This window comes from Spea bombifrons, chromosome 3 (genome assembly GCF_027358695.1).
Source record: "Spea bombifrons isolate aSpeBom1 chromosome 3, aSpeBom1.2.pri, whole genome shotgun sequence".
In the NCBI taxonomy this organism is placed as follows: domain Eukaryota; kingdom Metazoa; phylum Chordata; class Amphibia; order Anura; family Pelobatidae; genus Spea; species Spea bombifrons.
This window is the reverse complement of record NC_071089.1, coordinates 5,125,689-5,144,230: the sequence shown is the minus strand read 5'-3', so window position 1 is coordinate 5,144,230 and position 18,542 is coordinate 5,125,689. Positions and strand designations below refer to the sequence as shown.

Genomic DNA, 18,542 nt, shown 5'->3' with positions numbered 1-18,542 from the left:
ATATGTTTATTAACAGAATGACCCTGACTCTCAGCAATCAATACATTTGAACAAAAGCAGATAACATAAATGAATTTAAATGGTGCATACAGCTAATTTAATGAATGCATTGCTATCTTTAGTTATTATTATTTGTGTTGGCGATAAAGTTAATTAAAACACAATGTATTTAAAGGTACAGCATTCCATGTCAATGGTAATTGTTCCTCCTAACAGTGATTTTTTGATAAAAGATTTTTTTTAAACTTTTTTTTTTTATATATAATTGCCTAAATGAAATCACACTTTTTCTCGGTAATTGGATCCAAATTAATATATGAGTATCAATTAACACGAGGCGTAATTGATGGCATTTGAAACAGTTCAGCTGAAGACCTAATTAATGTTTAACATTTTTTTACCCAATTAACATTGATTTTGTTTATAGTGACCTACAGAGAAAAGGAGAATGTTCTCACTTCATCATTCGCTCTGATCATGGCCTACTGATATGTATTGTCCATTAGGAGAAACTTAGCTATAAAACATTCTAGATAAAAATCAATTAGTGGACATTTCCTAATGTAGACAATGACATCACCTTTTTATTTAAGTTGTCACACATGAGATAAACTTTTGGAATCCTCAAACCTGAAAGGGTTCCGTGATAACTCAATTTATTATTGAAGAACGCTTTGATTAATATCATGATTATTTGGGTTAAAATGTACTTAAGGGTGTAAGATTAGCTCAACATAGACCAGGAAAGTAGGAAGACTAAGTAGCTTGACTTGTACACTGTGGAGAACCCTCTATCAGCACTTGAGACCAATCATGGGCAATCTAGAACCTGAATTAAGGAGCAATTTCCAATGTTCCTAGAGGTATAGTACATGTCGTCCTTACGGAGCCTTATCAGTGAGGTGAGGATAGTGTACCTCTAGGCACCGTGAGCAAGGAGGTCAACTTTTACTCTTAGAGAGACCCCATAAGAACTTCCAATGGAAACAATAAAATAGGACGGAGATCCAGGGGGTACCTTTCATTCACATCAATCCTTTCAAGTTTTAAATATCCATGCAACAAAAAGCCCTTTAATTTGTTGTTTAAATTTACTTGGTATTTCACTATACAATAATACAATATAATATTTAAAAAAAAGACATTTTAAAAAATAAATCATTCTCTAAAAGGATCCAGGCTCCTCTTATGCCTTATTAACCAGGGGGTGACATTTGTTCTTCTATTCTGCACTCTTTTCTGTGTGCTGTGTGGTGGGCTAATTAATTAACCTTTGGGTGGGTATAGCACCCAACTATACCTCCTGTTCAGTGGGATGGAGGGGTTGAAAGTAATATAAATAACCTACGGAAGGCATGGAGCTCAACCTTTGCCTTCTCATCCCTAATCCATCTATACATCACTTTGCATTACCTTGGCACAAAGAGAGTGCAACTTCACCTAAGGGTTCGTCCCCTGATGATCAGCAAAGGCCTAGAGTTCTCATCTGTGGTCCAAGTAAAGGTCCCAGCCGAAAAAAAAAATATTAAGAAAAGAAAATGTAAAAAAAGGCAAAAAAAAAAGATCCATTCTGCACCCAATGACAACACATTCCGATGTGGCCAATGGTTATAAACTGTTGTGCAACAGTGGCCTCAAGTGGACGGAGGATGCATTACACGCCTCAAAAAAAAGGATTTTTACCGTATTTACATTACATAGCTTAAGATAAGATAATTTCTCCTGATTCTCAATGGTAAAAAGCTGGCATTGCATGGGATTCTTGTCTGGTACCTGGATCTGTTCGGTCATCAAAGTCCACATTTCTATTTTAAATTTTTTCTCTATTTCTGTGATGTTGGCTCAATGTAAGCCTCCAGACACGTTTTTATCACCATGGTCTTCCTTCATAAGACTTTTGTGCGTAATAGAATTAATATTATATTTAAACAAATGTTTCACCTACAGTATATTCCAATGTATTATATTATATATTATATATTAACAGATTATAAAATATTTCAGCCATAAGTGAGTATAATGTATAAAAAAAATCCCTATTTAATCTGTATTCGCTTTTCACATGAATGATTGAGTGGATAGAAAGTTTAACGACAACGGGATCATTTTCATGTATGTTTTTATTTTTATGCTGTGAAAAGTTCAGTTTATCCTACATAATGTATCCTTTTATATTTAACATTTATAATTTCACTATAAAATAGACTGTTATATAAAACTGATTGTGTACCTTAAATGATGTTATACACATAAAAGTATACGGCTACATCTTAATTTGGTAATAAAAAACAACTCGACCATAAAACTAGATATATAGAAAATTGGTGGATAGATAGATAGATAGATAGATAGATAGATAGATAGATAGATAGATAATGGGTGGATAGATTGGATAGATAGATAGATAGATAGATAGATAGATAGATAGATAGATAGATAGATAGATAATGGGTGGATAGATAGATAGATAGATAGATAGATAGATAATGGGTGGATAGATTGGATAGATAGATAGATAGATAGATAGATAGATTGATAGATTGATAGATAGATAGATAGATAGATAGATAGATAGATAGATAGATAGATAGATAGATAGATAGATAGATAGGGCCAAGGGCGGCAGGCCTAGTTGGCATAATTTCCGCCTAAATGGTGATTGCAGGATCTGGGAGAAGTTAGGGTAACTATTGGGGGATTGGAGAGAGGACGTCACCGCAAGCGCCTCCATATAAGAATGAGCGTGTGAGTGAGTGCACGGGGCAACGAATTTCCTTCCCGAAATAAAAATGCCCCCGAATTTCGTCCGAACCGAGTGGGCAGGGAATTAAATGAATTGCCTGAAAAGAAATGGGCCAAAAACAAACCGAAATATTTGTCCGAATTGTTTTCGGCCCATTTGTACTAGTTTATAGTGATACTTTTTATTAGAACACAGAACAAAAAAATAAACATAGCTGAGAAGATCCCTTTTCTATGTAAGGCCAGTCCATATATATATGTATATATATATATACATATATATATAGATAGATAGATAGATAGATAGATAGATAGATAGATAGATAGATAGATATAGATATATATATAGAATCTGGTAAAAACTATTTCGCTCACCTGTTAAGGCCTGTAATTTATTGTTTTAAGGACACCATCACTTAATGGGAGTAAAGATACGTCTCTGTAAGGAGTGATATCAGTATCGTAGTCCTGGGTGTCTAAGGACAATGAAGTGCTGCTGTCTGAAAGGCTAATTAAGAATAAGCGAAGGCACAAACTGGGTTTCTGACAAGCATCGACTTCCAGTATAAACTAAATTGATAGAGTGCAGGAGTCAGACCGGGCTCAAGTGATACACGGTATCGAGCAGTAAAGGTCTCCGATGGGAAGATACGCCGCCACAAGCCAAGCCGCGGGAAAATAAAACTATTGATTATTTGGATTCTATAAGGATGCGTGAAGCAATTTATTAGCTCTTCGCATTCAAAAGGTTAGACTTAGAATAAAAAAAATGCCAAGACAATGGGATCTGTTGTAAAAAAAATGCTGTAAAGTAAGAATGCTTTCAAAAATAGAGGTTACGAGTTTATTTTTATCATTTTAACAAAATGCAAAGTGAATGAACAGAAGAAAAATCTAAATAACATCAATATTTGGTGAGCTTCCTTCGCCTGCTCGTTCACAGACGCAGAGTCCCTACCTGGACAGAGACGCAGTTTGCAGGCTGCAGACACGGGGTCGTTTATTTCGAACATGTATTGCAGCTAGGGCTAGTTAATACTCCAGCTGTTTAGACCAGAAAGTGAGATTATTATGGGAATAGTGGCTGTAACTGTAGATTGGGCTTGGGGGGGTACCCTAAGTCTACAGGACAAACACAATAATATTCAGCAGCCATATTGCTGGCTGAACGTCATGGGAATTGTGGTTAAAGTCTTGGGCTGTGCAGCTCCCATGATATACAGTCAGCCATTACTGAACACCTTAGGAGTTGTAGACTGGAGTAGTTGTGGCGAATCTTTACCACCCCAGCTATTGTAAATTTATCATGTTGCGCAGGTACAAGTGGGTCCGCTAGCTACTACTACCAGTCATACCATTTTTCCTGTTAATGGGTAACTAACATTTACCTCCCACCTGGAAGCCCCTCTCTTAAGTCCCATGGATGCTGCATCAGAAACTTTCTTACAAATTTTAGCTTACTGCGAGGGTGGTAGATAAGTGGAACCGCCTCCCAGCAGAAGTGGTAGAGGGTAATACAGTGAGGGTATTAAACATGCATGGGATAGACATACGGCTCCTGAATCTAAGACGACACCAACAACTGATTAAGGTTGGAGTCTTTATCGCAGACTAGACGGGGGCCAAATGGGACCGACCTGCTGGTACATTTTAGGTCTCTAATGGCACAAAATGACCCAAACGTAAATGAAACCCATCAGCTATATATATATATTTATATTAAATTTCAACATGCTTTTTTATGCAAATCTCAATATTCAACCATTATTATGGTAAAAAATCATCGATTGTTTGAATTTTCTTCCATTTGTAAGGAAATTGCATTATCCCTTGTACAGGGAATGAGGTATCAAATTAATTCATTTTACGCACTTTAAATCAAAAGGCTATATTTCCCAGGTATATAATATTCAGGAAATGAGTATCCTCGATATAAAAATGATTTGTTCACCTTTCCTCTCTGTACCGCGTGTAAGAGACGGGGCTGCAGATATATGGAGGTGTAATGTACTGCGTCCTTCCGGGTGCCACATTATATTACCAATGTCAGACGCTCAAAGCTTTGTTTTAATCCCTGTAAGTGTTAATGGATTTCCTCCGTGACTCCTGCCTAGATTTAACCAAAAATGACCTTAACGGGAATCTTCCACAAAATATTTTATTATTTTTTTTCAATAAGATTGCTGTTTTCTTTTTTAAACACAGTTTTAGTTATTGCACCAATAAAATAATGTTTTCATGCAGCTGCATATCAGTCCTGATGACCCAGTTGGATGCTGACTATGGAGGAACGAACTTCATTAGCATCGCCATAAAGCATCAGCTCAGTGTGGTGTGTGAGCCGGGAAAGTCACCCAAAATATCACATGACTGACAGCAACATCATTATTGTATACAGCGCTGGGGGTTATATTACTGTATACATCGCTGGTGGTTATTGCTGTAAATACAGCGCTGGGGGTTATATTACTGTATACAGCGCTGGGGGTTATATTACTGTATACAGCGCTGGGGGTTATATTACTGTATACAGCGCTGGGGTTATATTACTGTATACATCGCTGGGGTTTATATTACTGTATACATCGCTGGTGGTTATTGCTGTATATACAGTGCTGGGGGTTATATTACTGTATACAGTGCTGGGGGTTATATTACTGTATACAGCACTGGGGGGTTATATTACTTTATACAGCGCTGGGGGTTATATTACTGTATACAGCGCTGGGGGTTATATTACTGTATACAGCGCTGGGGGTTATATTACTGTATACAGCGCTGGGGTTATATTACTGTATACAGCGCTGGGGTTTATATTACTGTATACAGCGCTGGGGGTTATATTACTGTATACAGCGCTGGGGGTTATATTACTGTATACAGCGCTGGGGTTATTACTGTATACAGCGCTGGGGGTTATATTACTGTATACAGCGCTGGGGGATATATTACTGTATACAGCGCTGGGGGGTTATATTACTGTATACAGCGCTGGGGGGTTATATTACTGTATACAGCGCAGGGGGTTATTACTGTATACAGCGCTGGGGGTTATTACTGTATACAGCGCTGGGGGGGTATTACTGTATACAGTGCTGGGGGTTATATTACTGTGTACAGCGCTGGGGGTTATATTACTGTATACAGCGCTGGGGGGTTATATTACTGTATACACCGCAGGGGGTTATTACTGTATACAGCGCTGGGGGGGTATTACTGTATACAGTGCTGGGGGTTATATTACTGTGTACAGCGCTGGGGGTTATATTACTGTATACAGCGCTGGGGGTTATATTACTGTATACAGCGCTGGGGGTTATATTACTGTATACAGTGCTGGGGGGGTTATATTACTGTATACAGTGCTGGGGGGGTTATATTACTGTATACAGTGCTGGGGGTTATATTACTGTATACAGCGCTGGGGGTTATATTACTGTATACAGTGCTGGGGGGGTTATATTACTGTATACAGCGCTGGGGGTTATATTACTGTATACAGTGCTGGGGGTTATATTACTGTATACAGCGCTGGAGTTATATTACTGTATACAGCGCTGGGGGTTATATTACTGTATACAGTGCTGGGGGTTATTATTATTATACAGAGCACTGGGTTTTATGCTTGGATAATATAACGAGACATTGACATCCATGTACGGACAGACAGACACATTATATTTTTTCCTACTAGTTTCACAAAGTAGCCGTTTGTATCTGTTCTGCCTGTTTTTCTATCTCTTCTTAGACCTCAGACATTAAATCTTCAGTCCTCGGTCTCGTCTGATATTCCTTTCCGTATGTTTCCCCATCGATGTGTTTTGGATCCTCGCTATAATTTTCTACTTTCTGTACATTTCGGAGATATTTCCTTCCTTAAATAGTGAATAATTACCAGAAGTCCATTTTTCACTCCAGCAGAAAGAGGAAGTGATGTCGGCGCGTGTCAGAAAACGAACGGCATCAGCGAATGATTGATTATCACTTTACAGGAACCTGCCAATTCGAGTCCGTTTTATAGACAATATCTGCCTACATGAAATTAAGTAAAAAAACCAAAAGCAAGCAATTTATTAATGTCAGGGAAATAATGGAGACGTTATATGAGCGCCTTATGAAATTACCATACACTGAAAAGAAATTAGAATATGTTCATTTAGCAAAAAGAAATGGAAATCACTATTTCTCTCTTTTCTCTCTTTTTTCTCTTTTAATTTAATTACCTTTTTCTTGCTTTCATTTATTTTTTCATACAGCATGGTTGAGTTTCTGAAGGTCCCATCAATCAGTGTTATCCCGCGATCTGATCCCACAATGCAAAATTATCTTCAGCAGGTTTAGGTGGGAAGACACTGATGTCCTTCACCTGACAAACTGGAAGGTCAAACGCTCTTGACCCTTCTAGAAATGAGCATTGCTCCTCAGGGTTATCCTGACGTAAGGATCCCAGTCTCCTTCCTCTTCCACATGAAGGTAGATTGCCCTGTTGGGTGATCTGGTTCTCCAGTTCATTACTGGTCCATGGGCTGGTTGCCCAATTATACCATGGAGGTCTTTGGTCAGCACGGCCGCCATATTGAGGCAGAGCGTGGGGTTATGACCATACCAGGGAAATCTCTGGGTTTTCGCCCGGAAATTCTGGGTGGAGCGCAACTTCTCTGGGTCCCTGAGGTAGCCGGAGCCTGAATGTTCACAGGTATGGTTATGACATCATATCACAAGACACCGAATAGAGGATGGTGGAAGTAACAAGGGAGAAGGGGCGAATCGTCTCAGCTTATTTTGCATCACAGTGGTGTCCTCATCTAGGTGGACCTGTTGTCAAGTGAGGTTGGATTTTTTTTACATGTGTTGGCGGAAACAGAGGAAAGAAGATGGAGTGATGGAGAAAAAGCGGAAAGTGAGGTTAGAAGAAAAGGCTTAAGTACAAAATTCCATGGCCTACATATTGCCTTATTCCACCAACAAAGAATGCATTGATGTGGATTTCTAAAAATAATTAAATTACTTTTTTTTTTTTTGAGAAGCTGCAGCTCCAGAGCTTCAGTCACATGCTTCTTCCTTGGCCCGATGTTGGATCTCGGAGCAGCCATTCAGTGGCAGGAAAGCGTTCCCATTAAAATCAAAGGGGTTGCTTTCTGTGCGGGTGCATGGGGCGTCTCATTGGACAGCTTCGGAGCTGAGTGGCGGAAAGTAGAGTCCCGGAAGCCAAATAGTAACAGGGCAGGTAAAGGGGCAAATGGCCAGGTAACGGTAGGTAAAGGGGCAAATGGCCAGGTAACAGGGCAGGTAAAGGGGTAAATGGCCAGGTAACGGTAGGTAAAGGGGCAAATGGCCAGGTAACAGGGCAGGTAAAGGGGTAACTGGCCAGGTAACAGGGCAGGTAAAGGGGTAAATGGCCAGGTAACAGGGCAGGTAAAGGGGTAAATGTCCAGGTAACAGGGCAGGTAAAGGGGTAAATGGCCAGGTAACAGGGCAGGTAAAGGTGTAAATGGCCAGGTAACAGGGCAGGTAAAGGGGCAAATGGCCAGGTAACAGGGCATGTAAAGGGGTAAATGGCCAGGTAACAGGGCAGGTAAAGGGGTAAATGGCCAGGTAACAGGGCAGGTAAAGGGGTAAATGGCCAGGTAACAGGGCAGGTAAAGGGGCAAATGGCCAGGTAACGGTAGGTAAAGGGGCAAATGGCCAGGTAACAGGGCAGGTAAAGGGGTAAAGTCTGCAGAATCCCTCCATGCCTTCCCAAAGCGGACAATACAAAATATAAATGGACCACTCATCTTAAATATGCATTATAATGGCTGTAATCTCAATTTGGCTGGCTTCAACCCAAAAGCAAAGTCTCCACTGCCTCCGGATCAACGCGTAACAGAAGCGCATTGTTCTATAATAATACGAACTATTATGGATTTCCGTAAACACGTAAAAAAAATTATCCGTTTCCAAACCATAGGGTAGAGCAGGTTCATAAACAATTTGTTCCCAAGTTTGCTTAAATGAGAAGTGTCCAAGGAACATCGTGTCCCCGTACGTCAATTTCTACTTCTCTTTCTAAAAGATGCGACGTTTATCTGACTTTAATCAGAGCGCTGAAAGATTCATGCTAATGTAAAAAACGCATCAAAATATCAACTCCGCTCTACATTTATTACCACAATTTTAATTAAATTAGCAGTTGCAAAACACTTTTTTTTTTTTTGAAGCCCGATGACAGTGACGTTTATTTATGTTTCGTGGTTGCGGTGGAAAGGAGTGGAGGGACCTACTGGCTCTGTATGACGGATGGCTAATTATCCTAGAGGTCTCCAGAGGTATCCTAGAGGTGCTTGGTTGGGCAGGTTAGTCTTCAAAGGCTCGGCACAGCTCTCCATGGTGTTGGGGACATCAGTGATCCCCCATTGAGTAGTGGGAGTCCGAGGCTCCCTGTTATGCGGCAGAGGGGCTGCTGCTTCCTTGGACCGGCCACCCCCTAGACCAGAATACGCCACTGGTGGCAATGGTACTTAATTTTGAATAAACTAAGAGCAAACTATCAGCACTCAACTCCAAACCTGCAAAGTATCTACGCCCCAGATAACTGAAACAACGGGTAAAAAAAAAAAAGATTTGTAAAATAAGAAATTATAATTAAAGGCAAACGGGGGGTGTCATTGATGAATGAGCCCTCTAAACATAAAAAAAACAATAAATTGCTTCATTAAAGGGCTTTCATAAATAGATATCGCTTTCCTTTACCCACGCATTCAATCCAAAGTCTTATGTGATTCTAAAAGCAACTCTAGCCCCAAGACAGTATTTTTTAATGCTTTTTTTATTGCATGCAAATTTGGTGTATTCTTTAGCTATTGGTGTTAAAAAATGAGACTTCTCAATTTTTTAACACTAATAATGCCTCTCATGGCTGCCTCTTCATGTACACGCTCATGATCCGTCCAGTTTAAGTCCTTGAAGCAGCAGCCAATCACACGTATACTAGCAATACATGTGATTGCTTGCTGCTACTCCCATTGCCTAGAATGGGAGTTCCACTGAGCATGTGCAAGGAGCATACTGAGGTATGCTCCTGCTTTCAGTCGAGGCAGCAGAGGGCGGAGTTTAATGAAGCATAAATCTCATTTTCTACTCAATGTATTTATTTTCTTTCAGATGAGTTCTGTTAATCTCTATCAATGCAGGGTGTCCTGATTTGAGAACATGTAATTCACCTGTCTTCATGCCAACATATCACGAAACCTGCATCAAAGGAAAGGTTGCTTTATAGAATGATGAAGCAGCTGCGAGCCATGATGAGATGAATCCAAACACTGCTTTCACTACGTAAAGAAAGACGACCTAGAGGTTTGGTTTTCTTATATTTTCTTGCTTTTCATATGAGACATTTTTTTGGTACAGTTACCCAGCCCCCAGAGAACAAGCAGATCCTCTAACAGAGGCTACCCTGTGTTGGCAATGGACTATTTAGAGGCTACCCTGTGTTGGCAATGGACTATATAGAATATACAAAAACATCCTCAAAAAATGCAGAAATTCACCAGTTTTGGGAGCACAGAAGTCACAGAAAGTGGCCATCAAAATGACACATTAACCCTATACTGCCAGAACAAAAGCTACCCTTCCACAGGGTATAAATATGAAAAAAAAAGGAAATTGTAACATTGTTTCAATGACAGAAATGTTCCGAGATAAAAACATCCAATTTAACTATTTAAGAAATAAACAATATTCAACCCATTGCTATTAAACGAATGTTTCGACGGGCAATCAATCACCGTCTGCACTGAAACTGAAGATTCTTGCTCAAGACAATTAATCTCAATTCTCTTGAATCTGTAAGATTCTATTAATGTGTGTAAAATATGCAAACTGCACCAAAACACCAAATACTCAATTCAGAATATATTTCTTAATATAGAAAAAAATATATATATATAGATATAATATGCATCAATAAATGTGTGATCTCAGCAGAGATAGGAATATTATTCATAAAGGTGAGAATTTTTTTTTTAAAAAACTGGGATTTCTGCCAACAATGAGCAGGACTGCTACTTATAAATCACAGAATCAGTATAAATGTGCCAAAGTTAACCGATTTTGTACAAAATCACTGCTATTCTTTGCAGCCATGCTGCATTTTCTCCCCATGTCTACAAATAGTTAAAGTGTTTAAAGCTCCATAGGGAAGCAGTAGAGCATTTGGGGGTAAGGGGGGAAAAAAAGTTAAAATCTATATACAACTGGGATTTTTGTTTGCTAAAAATGTACATTTTTTTTGCAGGCAAACATGCATAAATAATTTAATCTAATTTAAACTATTTAATGGTTCTTTATTGGCAGAAATACTATATGTGAACTGCACCATCTTGTGTTTGAGTGGATTTTAAGTCAATTTTTCTGTAAATTGGTAAAGAAATACATTTACACAAATTTTATGTTTTAAATGCAGTTTTAAAGCAATGTATTTATTATATAACAACGCGCTGTGTTTCTTTGTAAATAGAATGGATTGGATGAACTCACCCTTTCTTAAAATGTGAAAAGTTAATCTTGGCTGTGATGCTCTGAGGGCAACAGATAGGTTCTCCTCTCTCCCAGGGTAGAAGGCAGACCTTTGGGGCATCAGTCTAATCCTCAATCTACCTTCCTTGGACTTCAGCCACCAGCTCATTAACTCAGTCAGGTTAAACTCCAGTTTCCTTTTCATGGCAGGATTTGGGATGAGGTTTCCTTGGCCCTCACTGGAGTCATTATTGCTCCCTCCAAGGACCAGAGGACCCCAGCTTATTCCACATCCCTCCCTGACCATGTCTTCTCCAACCTCAAGCAAGAGCTGCTTTGATCTGCGTAGACTCTTAAGGAATCCAGATTTCAGGACCTTGGACAGCAATGCTGGCTGGTGCCTTGGTGTCTGCTGGTCATTCTTCAGGTCCTGGTGATCTCTACCATGCTTGGAGAAAGATCTCACCAGGGGCCAGCAGTCTAGGGACAAGCTGGAGCTTGCCTGGAAGTTGGTGGCGCCTGCTCCTGCAGGAAAGAGACCCAGAAGGTCTCTCAATGAGTTTCGGAAAGCAGCTGGTATGACAAAGTCCACTGCGAGGTTTTTCCTTTTTAACCTGGTGAAACTGGGTTCTTTGGACCCTTGGAGGACACGGCTATGGGGTGCTACACCAGGGCGCCTCTGCAGGGTCAAGACACAGCTCCCCAAGGACCACAAGAGGAGAGCTGCAACAATAAGAGGACCTATCCGGACTGGCATCGCTCAGCTGAATGATGCAGTTGCAGATTGAGGTCCAAGTCTTCTGCTCGCTGTCCTACAAACACTAGTGCATCAGCTTAGAACTGTGTTCAGTGGTCATTCTATGGCCCAGGGGCCTCCTGGAAGACCTTTAGAAATACCCCACCCCTTTCAATAACTTGGTTTCCTTCCTTGGGGTATCATGCAGTCATCATGAAGAGGGCTGTAGCGGAGCTGTCCTTGGTGCTAAAGCCAGCTAAAGCCTGCCAATGAACATGTTCCAGCAAAACAAGAGGTGAGAAGAAATAAAGGTCCCCGTGGTTTTCCCTTCTGTGAGCCTCTGATGAGCACCTGGAGTGCACTCAATCTGTTAACATTGTATCTCTCACTCCAGATTCTATTCTCAAAGTGTTAAAGTGATCCAGGATTCCTAGGTCTTCCCCCAAGTTTCTTCCTGCAGCAACTGTGACAGAATCTCACTGCCACCCTCTGGATGTCTTCTTCAGTGCAGATCCTCACCACTCTCCACTTGTACTTGTGGCTTGCAGGATCCCTTACTTAAGACACAGACACTGCTCACTCCACAGTCCAAATACTCAAAAAGCATCTGCTGTCATTGCTGATGTCATAGGATTGTTGCTCCCTCCAGCCAATTGCATTGCTCATGCTTGCCTCATATGTAGATGAGTTAGAGCAGGTGGAGAGGGGGGAGAGAGAGAGAGAGAGATGAGGGCTTGTCATTCAGCAGGGAGACTGTGTGGTCTCAGTTTCCCCCAATCAATTGTATGTTATAGAAATCAGCAAAGCCAGCAGCTGCTGGTCTGCCCCTCCGGCTGCATCCGCACAGTGCAGGGAGATGAGCGTCTGCAGCATCGTACCCACGGCACACGGCTACAATATTAATGCATCGCTGCGGAGGAGAGCCAACGCAACACCGCTGCCCTGTGTCACATTGTGCCGTGGGATTTGGCTTTATTCTGGTAGCCACAAGAATAAAAACAAGAGAGTCGGAAGGTTTAGGGGTGATCTAAGGAAGTTTTACTTTACGGAGAGGGTGGTAGATACGTGGAACAGCTTCCCAGCAGAAGTGGTAGAGGGTAATACAGCGAAGGAATTTAAACATACATGGGGTAGGCATATGGCTCCTGAATCTAACACGAGACCAACGACTGGTTAAGGTTTGAGTCTTCTGGGTTCTAGGTTTCTAGTCCCCCATATAACGTCCTGTATATTTATGAAACAGAAACTCACGCAAAATTAGCTGATTCTATAGGATCCATTCAATATTAGTCAATAATAGCAGTCAACATGAAGACCCAAAATAAAGTAACGTAAAATATATACATCGAGACGTCCTTGGTAGTTAACTGGTGCCTTCGTCTCCAGTACTTAATCAAAAAGTGCGGAATTTTATTTAATCCGAATATATCATTTCATTTAACTTTAAAACACACGAAGGCGGTGTAGGTTATACAGCACGGTCCAGAAATATCCCCAAAAGCAAAAGCAGCTAAAGTCCAGAAAATCTGGAACAAAAATCAAATATGTGTCGCGTCAACCTGAATTACGTCAAGGAGAGCAGAACTGTCTGCGAAAAGGTCAAGCGGCGTAAGGGGGATAACTGATTAGTGTCTTACAACAAGTGCGTGAAAAAGGCAAGGAATGCATCCATATCCTACTGAGCTACAAAACCCCTCTGTTACAATAAATTATATATATATTTAAACATAGAACCTGCCGGCGGATCGGCCCCATTTGGCCCCCATCTAGTCGCCGGTTTCTCCTGCTGTAAAGACTCAAACCTTAATCAGTCGTTGGTCTCGTCTTAGATTCAGGAGCCGGATGTCTATCCCATGCGTGTTTATATTGCCTCACTGTATTACCCTTTACCTCTTCTGCTGGGAGGCTGTTCCACTTATCTATCAGCTTCTTATTGAAGTAAAACTTCCTTATATAAATTAAAGAACAAATACACTGGGTTATATATATAAGAGTTACTGGGTTATATATATATATATATATATTCTTCTTGCTGCTGGCTGGGGCAAGGTCACCACGCGCTACTAGTCAAATCTTCTTAAGGAATCGTAAGGAGGCACCGGGACATTGCTGTCAGGTAGCTCAGGTGCACCCCATCACCTGGCTGCACCTGGGACAGCTGCCCCTCTTACCCCTTGATAGTTACGACCCTGACTTACAGTGCATGGGGTATCAGCAACTAGAACCTATCTATCTCTATCTATCTATCTATCTATCTATCTATCTATCTATATCTATCTATCTATCTATCTATATCTATCTATCTATCTATCTATCTATCTATCTATATCTATCTATCTATCTATCTCTATCTATCTATCTATCTATCTCTATCTATCTATCTATCTATCTATCTATCTATCTCTATCTATCTATCTATCTATCTCTATCTATCTATCTATCTATCTATCTATCTATCTATCTATCTCTCTCTCTCTATCGATCTATCTATCTATCTCTATCTATCTATCTATCTATCTATCTATCTATCTATCTATCTATCTATCTATCTATCTATATATCTATCTATCTATCTCTCTCTCTCTATCGATCTATCTATCTATCTATCTATCTATCTATCTATCTATCTATCTATCTCTCTCTCTCTATCGATCTATCTATCTATCTATCTATCTATCTATCTATCTCTCTCTCTCTCTCTATCGATCTATCTATCTATCTCTATCTATCTATCTATCTATCTATCTATCTATCTCTCTCTCTCTATCGATCTATCTATCTATCTCTATCTATCTATCTATCTATCTATCTCTCTCTATCGATCTATCTATCTATCTATCTCTATCTATCTATCTATCTCTCTATCGATCTATCTATCTATCTATCTATCTCTATCTATCTATCTATCTATCTATCTATCTATCTATCTATCTATCTATCTATCTATCTATCTATCTATCTATCTGTCTCTATTGACTAAAGAACGGGTTTCTTGGAGAATAGTAGTTTAAATTCACCAAATTCATAATGCGTTATTAGATTCAACAAATACCTATACCTAGGTACCCGCGAGGATGCGCTACCAGGAGCTCTCCTTATTATAGGGGGGGTGGCTTTGCCTATGGGTGGGGCTAGCCATGCATAAAGCCTTTAGGGGCGGATAATGGGTGGGGAGCTGGAGAAAGGGGGCAGGGAATGGGCGTGGCCACATACTACTCCCTGTCTGGAAATAGAAGAAAGTGACCAGGAGACCCAGTAAAGCAGGGCTTCGCCTGGAGACCCCGGGGAAAACCCACAGACTTCCCAGGTATGCAGTGAAATTTTGGTGCAAGGGGAGCTTATTTTATCTTGTTAAATCAGTGAAATTCCCAAAATTCTTGGATTATGGAGGCCGTCTCACCTCCTTTATGCAGGAGAAACTTGCCACGGTTGGCCCTTCATAGCGCATAGTGACAGAGTTTGACACACGACTCTACTTTCATCCCCCATTCCAGGAGAGAGTCTACAATAGTGTTAAATATATAGATTCCTATCAATCCTGTTGTAGTCAAGAAAAGCTGCCATGACTATAACGAAATTTTAGTTTAAGAACGATAAAGAGAGATTAAAAGAAATTTTGAACTTTAAAAAAAAAAAAAAAATTTACATAACAACCTGTTAATTAAATTTCATTTAATTGAAAGAAATCAAGTCAAGACTAGAGAAAGCCGTGTTTCTCACATCATATAATTACCTTTTCTGTTATTATACCGAGCGAACATGGAACAAATATGTTTTTTTTGAGATTTTTCTTAGAACAGCCTGAATTTGAACAAATTACAAGCTCTCCTGAAATAGTTTGCGGTTTTAAGTCGTAATAACAGCCTGGAAAGTTGCGACAAAGTACCCAACTCTCCTTAGAACCAATAATTTATTGTGCTTTGTCGATCGGAAGCTTTGAATATAAAAAAATAAAGGAAAGGTAATATATTTTTAACCCCTTAAGGACCATGGGCGGTTCCTAAACCCATTGAAAACAATGCATTTTGAGCCCGTACATGTACGGCCTTTGTCCTTAAGGGGTTAGGACATATAGTAGTTAAATGTACCCAGAACTATACGAGATGGAGCGGAACATATAAACCAAGAAATATTTGTTTGAAGAAAGGTTCATTACGGGTCCAAAAAGAATATTTCTTGCTGTCCGCAGTTGAATAGAGATTTATTTACGAGGGGAAAAAGGTATATTTCATCAAAATTTTAGACACCGAGATGTTTCTTCCACGGCGCCGGCATTTAAAACGTTCCAGGTGACATTCATTTCATACGTGTGCCGTAGCCTCCCCCGTGACTGCATGTAAAATCCAGCTTATTTATAGAGAAAGTAACGCGTCTTTATTTCATTTTTATACAGATGGATTTTGGTTCCAAGAGAAAAAACGTTACTTTTATCCCAAAATCCCCAGACTCGCAGATTTACTAGGAGAGAAATGATGAAACGCATCACGTTTTTTTTTTTTCTTTTCTCGCTAACATTTCTGTTTAAATTGATTCATTTTGCTATGAAAGCGCCGGCTCCTCAATCAACCGGATAAATATTGAGACGTAAACCGATGAAAGTATTTTATAGGCAGCCGAACTCGGTTGGGGCTTGGCTGCTGGTCTGAGATCCCTTTACATTGTTTTCATTATTCAAATAAATATTAATTTCAATTGGAAAAAAAAATGTGTACAAAAATCTTGCATTTGCCGAATTCCATGGCACAAACTAGTTTAACTTTATACATTTTTTACAAGAAAAAAAAAATCTGATTTTCTGGTCATTTTTTAAATATTTTTTTTTATTATTTTTTTTAAAATTTTTAATATTATTTATTTTATTATTTTTTTAATTATTTTTTATTATTATTTTTTGTTTTATATAACGCCATCATATTCTGTGACGCTGTACAATGGGTAGACAGGACATAACCAGTAGTATATAACCTAACAATTTGACTTACAAAACAAGAAGCGCTCTTCCGCCATTAAAGTGCCAGGGCTGCCTTGTTATCCCCGGCCGGGTCTGATTGATGAACGTGATTTGACAACCAGCCTTATCGGTCCCTAAGAGCAGGTCACGTTAATTACCATATTACAGATAGAATAAAGTCTTTAAAGTCCAAATTATTATTTACAAAAATGGGGAAATACATTTTTTCATTAACTAGGCAGAAAATGGACAAAAACAGTAAGAGGATACATTCATTGCTGGTACCATAATAAGCAGATTGGGGAAAAAAAACCTTTTTCTAGGTTTAGTGATAATAACCGAGGGCCTGGGAAAAAATAGGTTATTGGTTCACTCGAATCCAAACTGTTTGTATTTGTGGTTTGTGTTAGGTATGTGTGTGTGTCTGGGTATGTTAGCGTGTATCTATGTATGTGTGTGTGTGTGTCTGGGTATGTTAGTGTGTATCTATGTATGTATGTGTGTGTGTGTGTGTCTGGGTATGTAAGTGTGTATCTATGTATGTATGTGTGTGTGTCTGGGTATGTTAGTGTGTCTCTATGTATGTATGTGTGTGCGCCTTGATATGTTAGTATGTATGTATGTGTGTGTGTGTATGTTTGTGTGTATCTATGTATGTATGTATGTATGTGTGTGCGCCTTGATATGTTAGTATGTATGTATGTGTGTGTATGTTTGTGTGTATCTATGTATGTATGTATGTATGTGTGTGCGCCTTGATATGTTAGTATGTATGTGTGTGTATGTTTGTGTGTATCTATGTATGTATGTATGTATGTGTGTGTGTGTCTGGGTATGTTAGTGTGTATCTATGTATGTATGTGTGTGTGTGTGGGGGTATGTTAGTGTGTATCTATGTATGTATGTGTGTGTGTGTGGGGGTATGTTAGTGTGTATCTATGTATGTATGTGTGTCTGGGTATGTTAATATGTGTATTCTAGTGTGTGAACATGTGCCCCACCCCCAATTTTGGCCCCCTCCAGTTGCGGATACCGATGCACTCTTTATTTTAGGAAATTTGAGAAATGGCAGATTGAAAAGAGCATAGATAGGTCAGCTCTACAAATATCAAGTGAGAAAAGTACTTTTACAGCAAATTAATCACATCAAGCAAATATTAACCTTTATTGTGACAGAATAAAATCAATAGACTGAAACCGGGCAAATTAAAGGGGAAAACCGCTAAACACAGCTTAATTAAGGAAGATACTTACATTCTGGAATATATTCATCAGTATATGATACACTTTTATTTTGTCCCGTTCGCGCTGGTTGAACTTGGGAGTTGCTTAGCAACCCCAGTAACGATAACTTGGTCCACACCATGGTTGCATAGCAACAAGGGATGCTGATATCACGAAATGGTATTGGTCGAGCGATGTGCAGCTTCCGTTTCCGATAGGTGGATATCTATATGTTGGCAGGCCGGACTGGCGCATCGGGCAAATGCCTGGTGGACCACTGGCCAGACAGCCCCCCCATACAATATGGGGACCCCAGCTGGATAGGCCCATCCAGGCACCCCGTTAGCATACAAACATTCCCTGCATTTCCACCATTGGTCGCACTTATATCAT

General features: G+C 39.7%; 1 protein-coding gene across 1 annotated transcript in view; it reads right to left on the bottom strand.

The window, feature by feature from the left end:
• Positions 1 to 11,995, bottom strand: part of LOC128483063 (ALK tyrosine kinase receptor-like) — a 111,674-nt gene extending 99,679 nt beyond the window's left edge. Inside the window, exon 1 of the mRNA XM_053459103.1 lies at positions 11,260 to 11,995. Within this exon, the coding sequence (XP_053315078.1) occupies positions 11,260 to 11,995 (736 nt within the window). The remainder of the gene's footprint in view (positions 1 to 11,259) is intronic.
• Positions 11,996 to 18,542: the final 6,547 nt, after the last annotated feature.